General features: G+C 42.4%; 1 protein-coding gene across 1 annotated transcript in view; it reads left to right on the plus strand.

Moving 5' to 3' along the window:
• INPP5B (inositol polyphosphate-5-phosphatase B) overlaps positions 1-15,294 on the plus strand; it is an 86,157-nt gene that overhangs the window by 44,861 nt on the left and 26,002 nt on the right. The window contains 6 exon segments of the mRNA XM_026455704.2: positions 8,354-8,450; positions 10,730-10,897; positions 12,144-12,245; positions 13,022-13,136; positions 13,483-13,599; positions 14,649-14,836. Of these exon segments, the coding sequence (XP_026311489.1) occupies positions 8,354-8,450; positions 10,730-10,897; positions 12,144-12,245; positions 13,022-13,136; positions 13,483-13,599; positions 14,649-14,836 (787 nt within the window).

The raw sequence follows: 15,294 nt of genomic DNA on the forward strand, positions 1-15,294 counted from the left end.
ATTTTGTTCACAGTAGTATACTTTGCTCAATTTTTAAAAGCTGTAACTAGCTCAAACGTTTTCTTGATTGTGAAAAACAAAACAAGGGATCAGCAACGTTTTAAGCAAGTCAAAAAGATTACTTTAGTCTTCTATTAGTTCAGTCCATGCAGTTAACTTCTGTTCTGATTGATATTCAAGAACATTTCAGCTTTACATGAGTCCTGAAAGTTTTTCCTCAATTCTAATGTCACAGTCTCCAAAGTTATTAAAAACCTGCATTCAAGAGCACTTTTCAAAGTCCGGTAGCTGAGTGAAACCACCTTTGAAACAGGATTAAAACAAGACAACAATTGTCTGTGGATGACAAAATGTTTTAAGGCAGCCACAGTCAAAAATATGATTGACAAAGAAATTTGGTTACCGCAGTGGCATATAACAATTTTACATAACAATTGTAATTATTAGGAACATACACTAAGTCATGAGAGAATTATGGGAGTTTTCCATAATTTTGGAACATATACCAATAACATATTTTTATTTAATTAATTAATTAATTAATTTATTTATTTATTGTTGAGACAATCTTGCTTTGTCGCCCAGGCTGGAGTGCAGTGGTATGATGATCTCGGCTCGCTGCAACCTCTGGCTCCTGGGTTCAAGCTATTCTTCTGCCTCAGCCTCCCAAATAGCTGGGACTACAGGTGTTCACTACCATGCCCAGCTAATTTTTGTATTTTTAGTAGAGATGGGGTTTCACCATATTGGCCAGGCTGGTCTTGTACTCCTGACTTCAGGTGATCGGCCTGCCTTGGCCTCCCAAAGTGCTGGAATTACAGGCTTGGGCTACCGCCCCGGCCTCAATAACATACTTATACAAATACAGCCCAAAGAAAGCCAAACACTATTTCATATTTGATAATCCTTTATGATTTATATAACAAATAAGCCAAATTTCATTTTGCATTACTATACTATCAATGTTAAACCCAATTCTTAATAAAACCTTATAGACAAATCTATCCAACTGTAATCCTGACCATAAGGTAAGATTTTCATTAACCTTTTATAACCCTTTACAATTGGCTTTTTTTTTTTTTTTTTTTTTTTGTGAGACAGAGTTTTGCTCTTTTTTCCAGGATGGAGTGCAATGACGTGATCTTGGCTCACTGCAACCTCTGCCTCCTGGATTAAAGCTATTCTCCTGCCTCAGCCTCCTGAGTAGCTGGGATTACAGGCATGAGCCACCATGCCTGGCTAATTTTATATTTTTGGTAGAGATGGGGTTTCTCCTTGTTGGTCAGGCTGGTCTTGAACTCCCGACCTCAGGTGATCCACCCGCCTCAGCCTCCCAAAGTGCTGGGATTACAGGCATGAGTCAACATGATTGGCTAACCCTTTACAATTTTTTTTGTTAAAGAGCGGATTAGTGCTCTACGTAAAACTTACTGTACTTTTATTCTAATGTTTAATTTAGAGAAAAACTGAATAATACCCTCTTAACTTTAGCCAGTATGTTCACACACAGAATTTGGTTTACAAGATTAATTTTTCACAAACACTTAAACTTTCAGCTTTATTCTATTTAACTTAATCCTTTAACTCTTTAGGTGAAAAAAAAAAATCCGCATTCCCATGACTTCTTTTATATATTTATTTTTTTTTTTTTTTATATTTTTTTTTTTTTGAGACGGAGTCTTTCTCTGTTACCAGGCTGTAGCTCAGTGGAGTGATCTCGGCTCACTGCAGTCTTCACCTTCTGGGTTCAAGTTATTCCCCTGCCTCAGCCTCCTCAGTAGATGGGACTACAGGTGCGCACCACCACACATGACTAATTTTTTGTATTTTAGTAGCGACAGGGTTTGACCATGTTGGCTAGGCTGGTCTTGAACTCCTGACCTCGTGATCCATCCGCCTCGGCCTCCCAAAGTTCTGGTATTACAGGTGTGAGCCACCATGCCTGACCGACTTCTTATAATCTTTTATGAAAAACACATTTCACTTTCTTTACACACCTTGCATGTAAAACTGTTTTTATTTCCCAAAGATTGCTTAAGTCATGGAACTAAAAGGCATTATACTGTTTACTTTTCTGACAAAAAATACTTTATTTAAGCACTTTTTTTTTCCTGGACAGAATCTCACTCTGTTGAGTATAATGCAGTGATCTTGGCTCACTGCAGCCTCTGCCTCCTGGATTCAAGGAATTCTCCTGCTTCAGCCTTCCAAGTAGCTGGGATTACAGGCATGCACTACCATGCCAGCTAATTTTTTTTTTTTTGTATTTTTAGTAGAGACAGGATTTCACCAGGTTGCCCAGCCTGGTCTCGAACTACTGACCTCAGGTGATCCACCTGCCTCGACCTCCCAAAGTGCTGGGATTACAGGTGTGAGCCACCGTGCCTGGCCTTATTTAAGCTCTTATTATTATTATCATTATCTGAGACAGAATTTTGCTCTATTGTCCAGGCTGGAGTGCAGTGGCACAGTCTCGGCTCACTGCAACCTCCGCCTTCTGGGTTCAAGCAATTCTCTTGTCCTGGCCTCCCAAGTAGCTGGGATTACAGACGTGCACCACCATGCCCAGCTAATTTTTGTATTTTTAGTAGATACAGGGTTTCACCATGTTGGCCAAGCTGGTCACAAACTCTTTACCTCAAGTGATCTGCCTGTCTTCGCCTCCCAAAGTCCTGGAATTTCAGGCATGAGCCACTGCACCCAGGCTAAGCACTTAGTATCTTAAACCAATTAGTTTAAACTCTTTCATATGTAAACATTACATGCATAACACATATAAATACACAGAAAAAGATCCAGTAGTTGTAAGACTTTTCATTTGCCAGTAAAGAATGCAGTTTCCATGGCCTAATAAGCAGGCACAGCTGGCAGGCAAAGGTCCCTTTTTTTTTTTTTTTGTTTGAGACAGAGTCTCACTCTGTTGCCCAGGCTGGAGTGCGGTGGCGCGATCTCGGCTCACTGCAACCTCAGCCTCCTGGGTTCAAGCGATTCTCTTGCCTCAGCCTCCCGAGTAGCTGGGATTACAGGCATGCGCCACCACACCCGGCTAATTGTGTATTTTTAGTAGAGATGGGGTTTCTCCTTGTTGATCAGGCTGGTCTGGACCTCCCGACCTCAGGTGACCCGCCTGCCTCCGCCTCCCAAAGTGTTGGGATTACAGACGTGAGCCACCACTCCTGGTGCCTTTATTCTTGTAGATTCCACTCATTTCCAAAGTTACTTAAGTAAACACTTTTTCGTCTACTCCCTTCAATGAGGTGGTTTCATATGTTTGTGATAGAGGTTAGACACTTTTGTCATTTTCTGCATTTTACTCCAGAACTTCCTGATGTCCTAAATTATTTTTTTAAATTTTGCATACATTAAGGTTCACTCTTTGTGCTGTAAAAATTTGTGGGTTTTGAAACCCATAGATAGTACCATGTATCCACCATTACAGTTTCTTTGAGTACAATTTTGCTGTCCTAAAAAGTCCACTGTTCTTCATTTATTCGACCCCACCCTCACCCCTAAAACCCCTGGCAACCATTGATCTGTTTACCATCTCTATAGTTTTATCCAGAATGTTTTGTAATTGGAATCATAATATAGAGCCTTTTCAGATGGACTTCCTCCACTCAGCAATATGCACTTAAGATTCATTCATATATTTTCATGGCTGGATAACTAATTTTTTAAATTGCTGAATATTTTATTATACGGATGTATCATAGTTTATTAATCTATTTAAATACATCTTGGTTGCTTCCAGTTTTTGGTGATTATAAATAATGCTGCTATAAATATTTCTGTGCAGGTTTTTGTGTGTACAAAAATTATTTTTCTTGCCATATGTTTTTAGAGGTGGGGTCTCCCTCTGTCACCCAGGCTGGAGTGCAGTGACAAGATCACACCTCACTGCAGCCTTGAACTCCTGGGCTCAAATAATCATCCCTCCCCAGCCTCCCGAGTAGCTAGGACTATGGGCATGTGCCACTACTTTTAATCTAATTTAAATTTAAATTTTATTTTATTTTATTATTTTTTAAGAGATGGGGGTCTCTATTGTCCAAGCTGGTCTCAAACTCCTGGGCTTAAGCAGTCCTCCTGCCTCAGCCTCCCAAATATCTGGGACTATAGGCACAAGCCATGGTGTCCAGCGTATTTTCAGATCAGTAAATACCTAGGAGTGTGATGGGTAGATCATATGGTAAGACTGTTTAACTTTTTAAGAAACTGCCAAACTGTCTTCCAGAGTGGCTCTGTGATTTTCCATGCCTACTATCAATGGATGAGAGTCACTGCTCCTCTGCATCCTTGTCAGCAATTGGAATTGTCAGCTGGTTTTCTTTCTTTCTTTTTTTTTCTTTTCTTTTTTGAGACAGAGTTTCGCTCTGTCGCCCAGGCTGGAGTGCAGTGGCGCAGTCTTGGCTCACTGCAAGCTCTGCCTCCTGGGTTTATGCCATTCTCCTGCCTCAGCCTCCCGAGTAACTGGGACTACAGGCACCTGCCACCATGCCCGGCTAATTTTTGTGTGTGTTTTTAGTAGAGATGGGGTTTCACCGTGTTAGCCAGGATGGTCTCGATCTCCTGACCTTGTGATCCGCCCGTCTCGGCCTCCCAAAGTGCTGGGATTACAGGTGTGAGCCACCGCGCCCGGCCGGTTTTCTTTTTTTAAATTTCAGTCATTCTAACAAATGTCCCAGTACACCATTACTAATATTTGAGTTAGTTAACTCTCTAAGCTCAGCTCTCTAAGCTCAGTGAGAGTAAAGAAAGAGAAGTAGAATCCAGCTGGAGATTTCATTTCCAGAAATAATTATTAAGTAACTATGGGGTAGTAGAACTTTAGACATAACCTATTCTAGTTCTCCTTTCTTATTTTTGTTTTATTTTGAAGACTGTGGGAAGATTACCTCAAACATTCCAAAAGAATGCTACAGACTTGAACTTGGATATTATGTATTTAAACATATAAGGCACACAAGGGCCGGGTGTAGTGGCTCATGTCCTTAATCCCAGCACTGGGAGACCGAGGTGGGTGGATCACCTGAGGTCAGGAGTTTGAGATCAGCCTGGCCAACATGGCGAAACCCATCTCTACCAAAAATACAAAAACTACCTGAGTGTGGTGCTGCGCATTTGTAATCCCAGCTACTTGGGAGGCTGAGGCAGGAGAATAGCTTGAACCTGGGAGGCAGAGGTTGCAGTGAGCCAAGCTTGCGCCACTGCACTCCAGCCTGGGCAACAGAGTGAGACCCCGTCTCAAAAAACAAACAAACAAACAAACAAACAAACAAACAAACATATTGGCACATAGGGATTCAGGTTCATTGCGCATTTAATATTGAATTGTGTGACTGCACTGCCTATAATGTGCTGGGTTACCAGTATGCTGAATGATGGGGCTACAGTGATGCATAAATCAGACAAAGTCTAGTCCTCAGTAAGCTTAGAGTCTAACATGGAAGAAAAAACACCTACAATACACAACTATCAAGACTGTGATGGGGAGTACAGGGAGCTACGGAAACACCAATGTCAGGGCATCTGACCAGCCTAGGAAAGGTTAGAGAAGTCTTCTTGGAGGAAATGACCTCTAAGATATGGCCTATAGCAGGAGTTGGTGAAGTGCAGCCTGTAGGCCAAATCCAGCCTGCCATCTGCTTTGGTACAGCTCATGAGCTAAGAATGATTTTTTTTGCATTTTTAAATGTTTGAAAAGATTCAAGAGAATAATGCTTTGTGATATGTGAAAATTGTATGATATTCGAATTTCAGCATCTATAAATAACATTTCATTAGAATGCAGCCACACTCACAGCTGCTTTTGCACTATAGCAGCAGAGTTGAACAGTTGCAAGAGACTGTATGACCTGCAAAGCCTAGGATATTTACTCTGTGGCCCTTTACAGAAAAAGTTTGCCAATCCCTGGCACAGGATAGGATGGGTAGGTGTTAGTCTTATAAAGCAGAGTGAAGAAGAGGGAAGTTGCTTTCTGATGGGATCTTTGTATAGCTGCAGTAACCTTAATATGCTTACAACATGGCATAAAAAGGAGGTAGGGGCTGAAGGACTGTGGTGAGTATTGGAGCTAGACAAGTGGGTAGGATCCAGACTGGGAAGAGCCTTGGCAATTGTATGTAGGGATTTGGGTTCATCCAGTATGAAGCCTTTAAAAGATTTAAAGTGATGTGATCCGATTTACTTTTTTAAAAAATCCTCTGACAACAGTGTAGAGATTGGGTTGGAGAGGGTGGGGTGAGAAAAGAGGCAGAGAAACTAGTTGAGGCTTTTATAGTCATTCAGGGGAGATGCTGGTAACCTAGACTAGCACAGTGACCCTGGGGATAGGAATATATTGGTTTGAGGGGCATTTAAGAAGCACAATTGAAAGGCTTTGGTGTCTTAGTTTAGCCTTAGTCTATAGGCTTTTATAACAAAACACCATAGACTGAGTGGTTTATAAACAACAGAGATTTGGCTGGGTATGGTGGCTCGCACCTGTAATCCCAGCACTTTGAGAGGCTGAGGCGGGAGGATAATTTGAGCCCAAGAGTTCGAGACCAGCCTGGGAAACATACAAAACTCCATCACTACAAAAAAATACAAAAAGTTAGCTGGGCATGGTGGTTTGTGCCTGTTAAACCCAGATAACAGAGAGGCTGAGGTGGGAGGATCGCATGAGCCCTGGAGGTGGAGGCTATAGTGGACCATGATCAGGCCACTGCACTCCAGCCTGGAGACCCTGTCTCAAAAAAGAAAAAGAAAAAGAAAAATATAGAAAAAAAAACCCACAAAACAAAAGCAGAGATCAGAGATTTATTTTTCACAGTTTTGGAGGCTGAGAAGTTGAAGATCAAGGTGCTGGCAGATTCAGTGTCTGGTGAAGGCCCGCTTTCTGGCTTAGTGGCAGGTGTCTTTTCACTGTGTTCTCACATAGCAAAAGGGGAACTCTGATCTCCTGAACCCTTATAAGGGCACTAATCCCAATCATGAGGGCTCCACCCTTGTGACCTAAACACCTCACACCTCCTAAAGGTCCTACCTCCTAATACGTTATCTTGGGATTTAGGATTTCAACATGACTTTGGGCAGGGGTATAAATATTCAGTTTATAGCATTTGGTGATTGATTGGAGGCATTGAAGTGTAATTATTTTCATGTTCAAATGATTATGCTTTCCTTTTTCCAAAGTTTGTTTTTTCTGGTTCATGTGGATGCATGGTTGAGAAATCCATGTTTAGTAATAGTCTGCAGAGCAAAATTCTTCAGTGGTGTTTCATTCCCCCAGATCTCCTTCCCGTTAACATGGGTTTTAAAATCACATCTCTGTGACCTCTTCATGTTGTTCCCTGTTGACAAGAGATCTGGCTTTTAAACAGCAGAGAAGCTATTGGCAGATTAATTTTCCTTTCCAGGTTTATCTTGGTTTAATGACTTTCCCAAAATATTTCTGGATTGGGTCCTTGGGCTCTGGTTTTCAAGGCAATTTGTCAACAATGACAAGCGCTTCTCATTTTCTAGAGCTCTTAGACTATTTCCAGTTTTAATCTCTGACCCTTGCCTTTCTCCTGTTTGGAGTGGAAGTCACTATGTTATATGTTATGTTTTATAATATGTTGTATAGCTTTTAAAGTCCCTACTCACATGTCAACTCAGTTGATCATATAGTAAACCTGTGAAGAAGGCAGAACAGGTCAAATTACTGAGATTGAGAGAGGTTAGATGGCCTTTCCAAAGTCAGGAGGTAATAAATAGTAAAGCAGGTGATAAAACTTAGGTAGGTTTTCAGATTTCATAGTTTTATGCTTTCCTTAATGTACCCTGTATCCAAGAAAAGGGAGTTAGACTAGCTGGAATAGTTACGTTTTCAGCAGTAGAGACACCTGAATGAGATACTTTTTTCTTCTATGTATGGTCTGTGGGACTTCACCCAGACATCAGCATAGGCCTTTTCAAGCAATATCTGGACTACCAATAATTCCTAGACTACAATTTCTGAAGCTGTTTTCTGTATATTAAAGCATATGTATGATTTATTTATTTATTTGAGATGGAGTTTCGCTCTTGTTGCCCAGGCTGGAGTGCAGTGGCGCCATCTTGTCTCACTGAAACCTCCACCTCCCGGATTCAAGTGATTCTCCTGCCTCAGCCTCCTAAGTAGCTGGGATTACAGGCACGCACCACCATGCCTGGCTAATTTTGTATTTTTAGTAGAGATGGGGTTTCTCCATGTTGGTCAGGCTGGTCTCGAACTCCTGACCTCAGGTGATCCACCTGCCTTGGTCTCCCAAAGTGCTGGGATTACAGGCATGAGCCATGGCGTCCGGCCTATGTATGTATATTTTAATTTCTTCCCCTTCCCTTTAGGTGGTTCTAACTTTGATGGTTTGAGGCCAAATGGGAAGGGACTGCCTGTGGACCAAAGCTCCAGGGGTCAAGATAAACCAGAAAGCTTGCAACCAAGGTAATGCAACTCTCCCTTCATTTGTCCCTTGTAGGACTGAGGTTCTCCTCATAGTACTGAGACCATTTTGGGCACAATGTAACTTGTCCCAGGGTAGCTGGCCTAGGAAATGTTCTTTTTTTTTTTTTTTTTTTTTTGAGAGAGAGAGTTTCTCTCTTGTTGCCCAGGCTGGAGTTCAGTGGCATGATTTCGGCTCACTGCAACCTCCACCCTCCTGGGTTCAAGTGATTCTCCTGCCTCAGCCTTTTTGAGTAGCTGGAATTACAGGCATCTGCCACCAAGCCCAGCTAATTTTGTATTTTTAGTAGAGATGGGGTTTCTCCCTGTTGGTCAGGCTGGTCTCAAACTCGTGGCCTCATCTGATCCTCTCGTCTTGGCCTCTCAAAGTGCTGGGATTACAGGCATGAGCCATCATACCTGGCCGGAAATGTTCTTAATAATACCTGACATTTATTTGCACTTACTGCCAGGCACCCTGCTCTTATTTGGACTATCTTATTTTAGCCTAAGAGGTAAGTAGTTTTTTCTGTTTTACAGTTAAGGAAACTCAGGTGATGAGAAGTTACATAACTCATCCAAGGTCCCAGAATTAGCAAGTGGCCAATCTGGAATTTGAAACTGGCAGTCCAGCCCTTCTTTGAAAATGTAGATTAGATTCTGGAAATTAGCCCTTTGTCAGATGAGTAGATGGCAAAAATTTTCTCCCATTCTGAACAATGAGCTCACTTGGACTCGGGAAGGGGAACATCACACACTGGGGCCTATCATGGGGAGGGGGGAGGGGGGAGGGATTGCATTGGGGAGTTATACCTGATATAAATGATGAATTGATGAGTGCTGACGAGTTGATGGGTGCAGCACACCAACATGGCACATGTATACATATGTAACCTGCACGTTATGCACATGTACCCTAGAACTTAAAGTATAATAAAAAAAAAAAGAAAATGTAGATTAGAAACGTTTGATTTCACTCTTTCATTCTTTTAGGTGTTTCCTGACTCTGAAGTGACTTTTTTCCTGTTTTATTTACTCTTTCCCTACTTGCCCCCAAGGTGTGTTATTATATAAATATCTGAAGTCTGTACTCCAGTGCCCCCTACTGAACATATCCAGAATCTGTCTGGTCAAGATAAAACTTACTTGTGTCAGTATTTTTTTTTTTTTCCTTTTTTTTCTTTTTTTCTTTTTTTGAGACAGAGTCTGGCTATGCTGCCCAGGCTGGAGTGCAGTGGCCGGATCTCAGCTCACTGCAAGCTCCACCTCCCGGGTTTACGCCATTTTCCTGCCTCAGCCTCCCGAGTAGCTGGGACTACAGGCGCCCACCACGTTGCCCGGCTAGTTTTTTGTATTTTTTAGTAGAGACGGGGTTTCACCGTGTTAGCCAGGATGGTCTTGATCTCCTGACCTCGTGATCCACCCGTCTGGGCCTCCCAAAGTGCTGGGATTACAGGCTTGAGCCACCGCGCCCGGCCCTGTGTCAGTATTTTAGTTACAACTCTAAATACAGTACAACGCAAATAATAATAAAATATAAATTTTCATTGCCTTTCTTTTTATTTTGGATTATTCCTGTGGAATAGATGTACAGAATAGAATGATCAAGTCAAAGGATCTAGAGGGTTTTATAGTTTTTTTCTTTCTTTTTTTTTGAGACAGAGTCTCACTTTGTCACCCAGTCACTGCAGCCTCCGCCTCCCAGGTTCAAGCAGTTCTTGTGTCTCAGCCTCCCAAGCAGCTGGGATTATAGGCATGCGCCACCACACCCAGCTCATTTTTGTATTTTTGGTTAGCAATGGGATTTTGCCATGTTGGCCAGGCTGGTCTCGAACTCCTGGCTTCAAGTGATCTACCTGCCTTGGCCTCCCAAAGTGCTGGGATTACAGGCATGAGTCACCACACCCGACCTGTCAATTACATGTTCGAATCCCATACTCTGCCACCATTCATGTGGCTCGTGAGGCATTAATGACACTGGGTTTCATTTTTCTCATTTAGAACTGAGGGAATTAGATTATCTTTAAGGTGCCCCTCTGGCCTGAGATTCTGTGACTCTATTATCAGGAAAATCTCCAGACCAATATATTATACAATCAACAAAATATAAATTTTCTTAATTTCACAAAGAAATAATGTTGTTTTAGTAAATAAATTTTACTTTGGCCTCCTTTAGTCTTCTGTGACTTAGATGCTTGTATATGGGAACTTTTAGCTTTGTATTCATTCATTTTGCAATAGGGACTCATCCACATATGAAAAAAATATTTTTGTTCTTCCAGACAGAATAAATCCAAGTCCGAAATTACTGACATGGTTCGCTCCTCCACTATCACAGTGTCAGACAAGGCTCATATTTTATCCATGCAGAAGTTTGGACTGCGAGATACAATTGTGAAATCACATCTAGTACAAAAAGAAGAGGATTACACCTATATCCAGAACTTCAGGTAAGCTAACTGGGTCCTAGGATGTTTTCAGAGCAGAATGATCATTTGACTTTCTGGAATTTGGTCACTTCCCCCTATACCTGGATTTGGAGGCATACTCTTCTATAGAATCTCTCCCCTCATTTTTGAAATGAGTGATTCCATGCACTCTTCATTAGCAGGCATTTATTCTGTGCCCTTTCTAGGTGGGCACTGTGGTAGGTGTGGTATAGTGGGAGTGACACGACTTGCAGATAGTTACAGAAATATTTGCAGAGGCAAATGCAAATGGGTACAGAAGAAGGAGCACCATCCTGATTCTTTTATTTATTTGTTTTTTATGTTTTATGTTATTGGGACATGGTCTCGCTTTGTTGCCCAGGCTGGAGTGCAGTGGTGCCATCACAGCTCACTGCAGCCCACTGCAGCCTCAGCCTCCTGGGCCCAAGTAACCCTCCCACCTCAGCTGCTGGAGTAGCTAGTAATACACAAGTGCACCACCACGCCTAGCTAATTTTTTAATTTTTGTAGAGACAGGGTCTCACTATGTTGCCCACACGGATCTCAAGCTCCTGGGCTCGGGCGATCCTCCCACCTTGGCCTCCCAAAATGTTGAGATTATAAGTGTGAGCCACCACACCTGGCCTCCTGATTCTTATGTATCCCTCCAAGGTTTTATACTCCCTTGGTTATTCTGGGCCTTTGAAGAAAGTCATTTAAAATGAAATTAGTAAAATGAAGTTAGCTGGTGTTTGGTAATCTTTTTAGGCAAGATTACTAAAAGCTAAATGAATAAAGGTTGTGAGATTCTGCTAGATCTTTCAGAATCATTGCATTGGGACTATAAGATAAAATAACATTGTTTCTAGGGATATAAACTGTCAATTATGGTGAAGTAGTTTTTTCAATACTGGAGTTGCTTTCTTGCCAAAAGTAATTACCAAAGCACTTCTCATTTTTTCATTTCAGTAGTATATACAAGGCAAATAATTAGGCAGATAATGGCTGGGTAATGGCTGTTTAAAGGAAGTAGGAAGGTTCAGAGTAGGCCTATACTGTTTGAAGTTGTTATAACAAAAGCAACAGATACCATGACAGACCACAAGTCACCCCTTGGTGCTGCAGTCCTGGTCTAGGTTAGAAATATTTCTTTTGTCTTAAAATGCCAGTCCACAGAGACTGAAACCAGCATAAATCAGCATAAAATGCTTTCTCCTGTTATCTCCATAGTGATTCGGAGTCACTAATTATTTCTCTTTGGTGACAGGTTTTTTGTGGGAACATACAATGTAAATGGGCAGTCCCCCAAAGAATGCCTCCGGCCCTGGCTGAGCGATGGTGTCCAGGCCCCAGATGTCTATTGCGTAGGGTGAGTGCTTCTCTTCTAGTCCTCTCCATCTTCAAGCACACAGAGCTGTGGTTGAAGGATAGGTCTTCACAGCAGGTGAAGGATTTGAAAAACGAACAGGTGCCTGATAACAGCTGCTTCCCTGTTTGATGTTCTTCCTCATGGCAAGCAAGTGTCTGCCACTATTAAAGTGGAGTGCTTGGCATTTAAGTGCTAGTATTTAATTTTTAATGTAATCTTCTGTTAAAATCCTGAATTGCATCCTGAACTCAGTGCATCCTGAACTGAACTTTATTGCTTGGACATTCAATACATTTTTGGTTACAAAGCAAAACTATCTTTTGCCAGAGAAGGAAGGTTAGCCGAAGAAAGTCCCATCAGTTAGTCTTTTTTATTATTATTATTATTTTCTATGTTCTCATCACTATACTGGGCATTACTAGTGGGAAGGGGCAAACCTTGTATGGTATATTGAGAAGAACTAGAATTCGTAATTTATATAGACCAAGGTTTGAATCCCAGTTTGCTACTTGGTGCTTGTGTGAACTAGGGGTTACAGGTAAAACAGGGACACTTCGCACTACTTCATAAGCTGGTCATGAAAAGGAAATGGGTTTTTGTTTGCAAAAGCACCTGGAAAGTTCCTTGGCATTTAGTTCCTTGGCTCTAAGTGTTTGTTTATTTTTTCCTCCTGAGGGTCCTGAAGTTTAGCTAGAAAGCTACGGCTTATGCACCTCAACCAATCTGAGAATGTGTCATTTGCACATTACTGTCTAACTGGTTGCTTCTCAAAATAGGTTCCAGGAGCTCGATCTGAGTAAGGAAGCTTTTTTCTTTCACGATACCCCAAAGGAGGAAGAGTGGTTCAAAGCTGTGTCAGAGGGTCTTCATCCAGATGCCAAATATGCAAAGGTAAAAGAGGAGTCAGGGACCTCTTAATTTTATGTGGCTATGCAGGAAAATTCCAAGATCATTTTTCACCCTTTCCATGACCTTTATCTTAAGCCAGTCTTAATTATCCCACAATTTTCATTTCCAGCTCTTCCAGAAAGGGTGCCTCCGGGTGGGAAAGATGCAGGGTCTTGGCGCTCATAGGTTAGCACATAGCATGCTTGGTGAGTTGAACAGATGATTACCTGTGTTCTAGTGTGGAGAAGGAGGCACATTAATACCCTCAGCCAGCTTCCAGACCATGTTTCCTTTGGGGTATTTATTCCTGTTTGCAGTTTCCATTTAATGCCATGTCTCTCTTTTCCAGGTGAAGCTTATCCGATTGGTTGGGATTATGCTGCTGTTATATGTCAAACAGGAGCATGCAGCTTATGTCTCAGAAGTGGAAGCTGAGACTGTGGGGACAGGAATCATGGGGAGGATGGTGAGTCCTTGGTTGGTATGTTTGGCACATTGAGGGCCTTAGCGCCTGAGGTATTGACCACTTCTGATGACACAGTGACTACACGTGTCGCAGTTGGGAGATGCCAATATTCCAAGATGAATCATACCCTCAAGCAGGGCTCAGTCGAGCAAACTATTTAGAAACTGTATTTTAGTGAACTGCCTGCGCCTGTCCTCATATTCACCAACACTAGAGCCTCCAGTTGATCCTCCCATTTCACCCATGAAGTATCTTGCAGAAACTATGCTGGGTCATTCAGAAAAACAAAGAATGCTGATAGTAGGTTTGCAATTTCCTCTTCTTATTGAGGCCATTAAAGTTCTGTTTTTAGGTTCTTCTGTGAGAGCTTAGCTTTGTGTGGCAAAGGGCACCTATGGTTTGCCTGTGATTTAGTGAAAAGAATACTGGATTAAGGGAGCTAGGTTTATGGGGCCGGGCACAGTGGCTTACACCTGTAATCCCAGCACTTTGGGAGGCCAAGGTGGGTGGATCAAGTGAGGCCAGGAGATCGAGAGAGCTGGGTTGTGGATTCAGCTTTGCCGCTGACTGGCTAGTCATTCTGCCTTCTTCTTTTTTTTTTTAAATCTGTACAATATAGATAATCCCATAGGATTATTCTAAAGATTAAGATAAAACATTTTGAAAGTCTGTAGGGTTTTGTTTGTTTGTTTGTTTTTGAGATAGAGTTTCACTCTGTCACCCAGGCTGGAGTGCAGTGGCACGCTCTCAGCTCACTGCAACCTCTGCCTCCCGGGTTCAACCAGTTCTCTGCCTCAGCCTCCCGAGTAGCTGGGATGACAGGCGCCTGCCACCACACCAGGCTAATTTTTGTATTTTTAGTAGAGATGGGGTTTCACCATCTTGACCAGGCTGGTCTTGAACTCCTGACCTCATGATCCACCCGTCTCAGTCTCCCAAAGTGCTAGAATTGCAGGCATGAGCCACTGCACCCAACCAGAAAGTTTGTAGGTTTGAATGACTGACACAATTAAGCTTGAATTGGATTTCTTTGGGGATCCTTTCCACAGGGCAACAAGGGAGGTGTGGCGATCAGGTTCCAGTTCCACAACACCAGCATCTGCGTTGTGAATTCTCACTTGGCAGCCCACATTGAAGAGTATGAGAGGAGGAACCAGGACTATAAGGACATTTGTTCTCGAATGCAGTTTTGTCAGCTTGACTCAAGCTGTCCCCCTCTCACCATCAGCAAGCACGAGTGAGTCTGAGCTTCCACCCCATGCGGTTCACCATGAGTACATAGAGTTATGGGCTCTGTCTTTTCATGGGGAGATGCCTGGTGGTGGTTTCCTATTGACGCAATGGTGGTAGCTGCCACCTCTTGGTTATACATGGATTATATCTCTTGAAAACATTTAGTTTCCTAACTTGCCATCTGGCAGATCTCTAGAGTCTTTCTCTTTTCTTACTTTTTTTTTTTTTTTTTGAGACGGAGTCTCGCTCTCTTGCCCAGGCTGGAGTGCTGGAGTGCAGTGGTGCCATCTTTGCACACTGCAAGCTCCGCCTCCCGAGTTCACGCTCTTCTCCTGCCTCAGCCTCCCGAGTAGCTGGGACTACAGGCGCCTGCTAATTTTTTGTATTTTTTGTATTTTTTTTTTTTTGAGACGGAGTCTTGCTCTGTCGCCTAGGCTGGAGTGCAGTGGCCGGATCTCAGCT

Source organism: Piliocolobus tephrosceles, chromosome 1 (genome assembly GCF_002776525.5).
Source record: "Piliocolobus tephrosceles isolate RC106 chromosome 1, ASM277652v3, whole genome shotgun sequence".
Classification (NCBI taxonomy): domain Eukaryota; kingdom Metazoa; phylum Chordata; class Mammalia; order Primates; family Cercopithecidae; genus Piliocolobus; species Piliocolobus tephrosceles.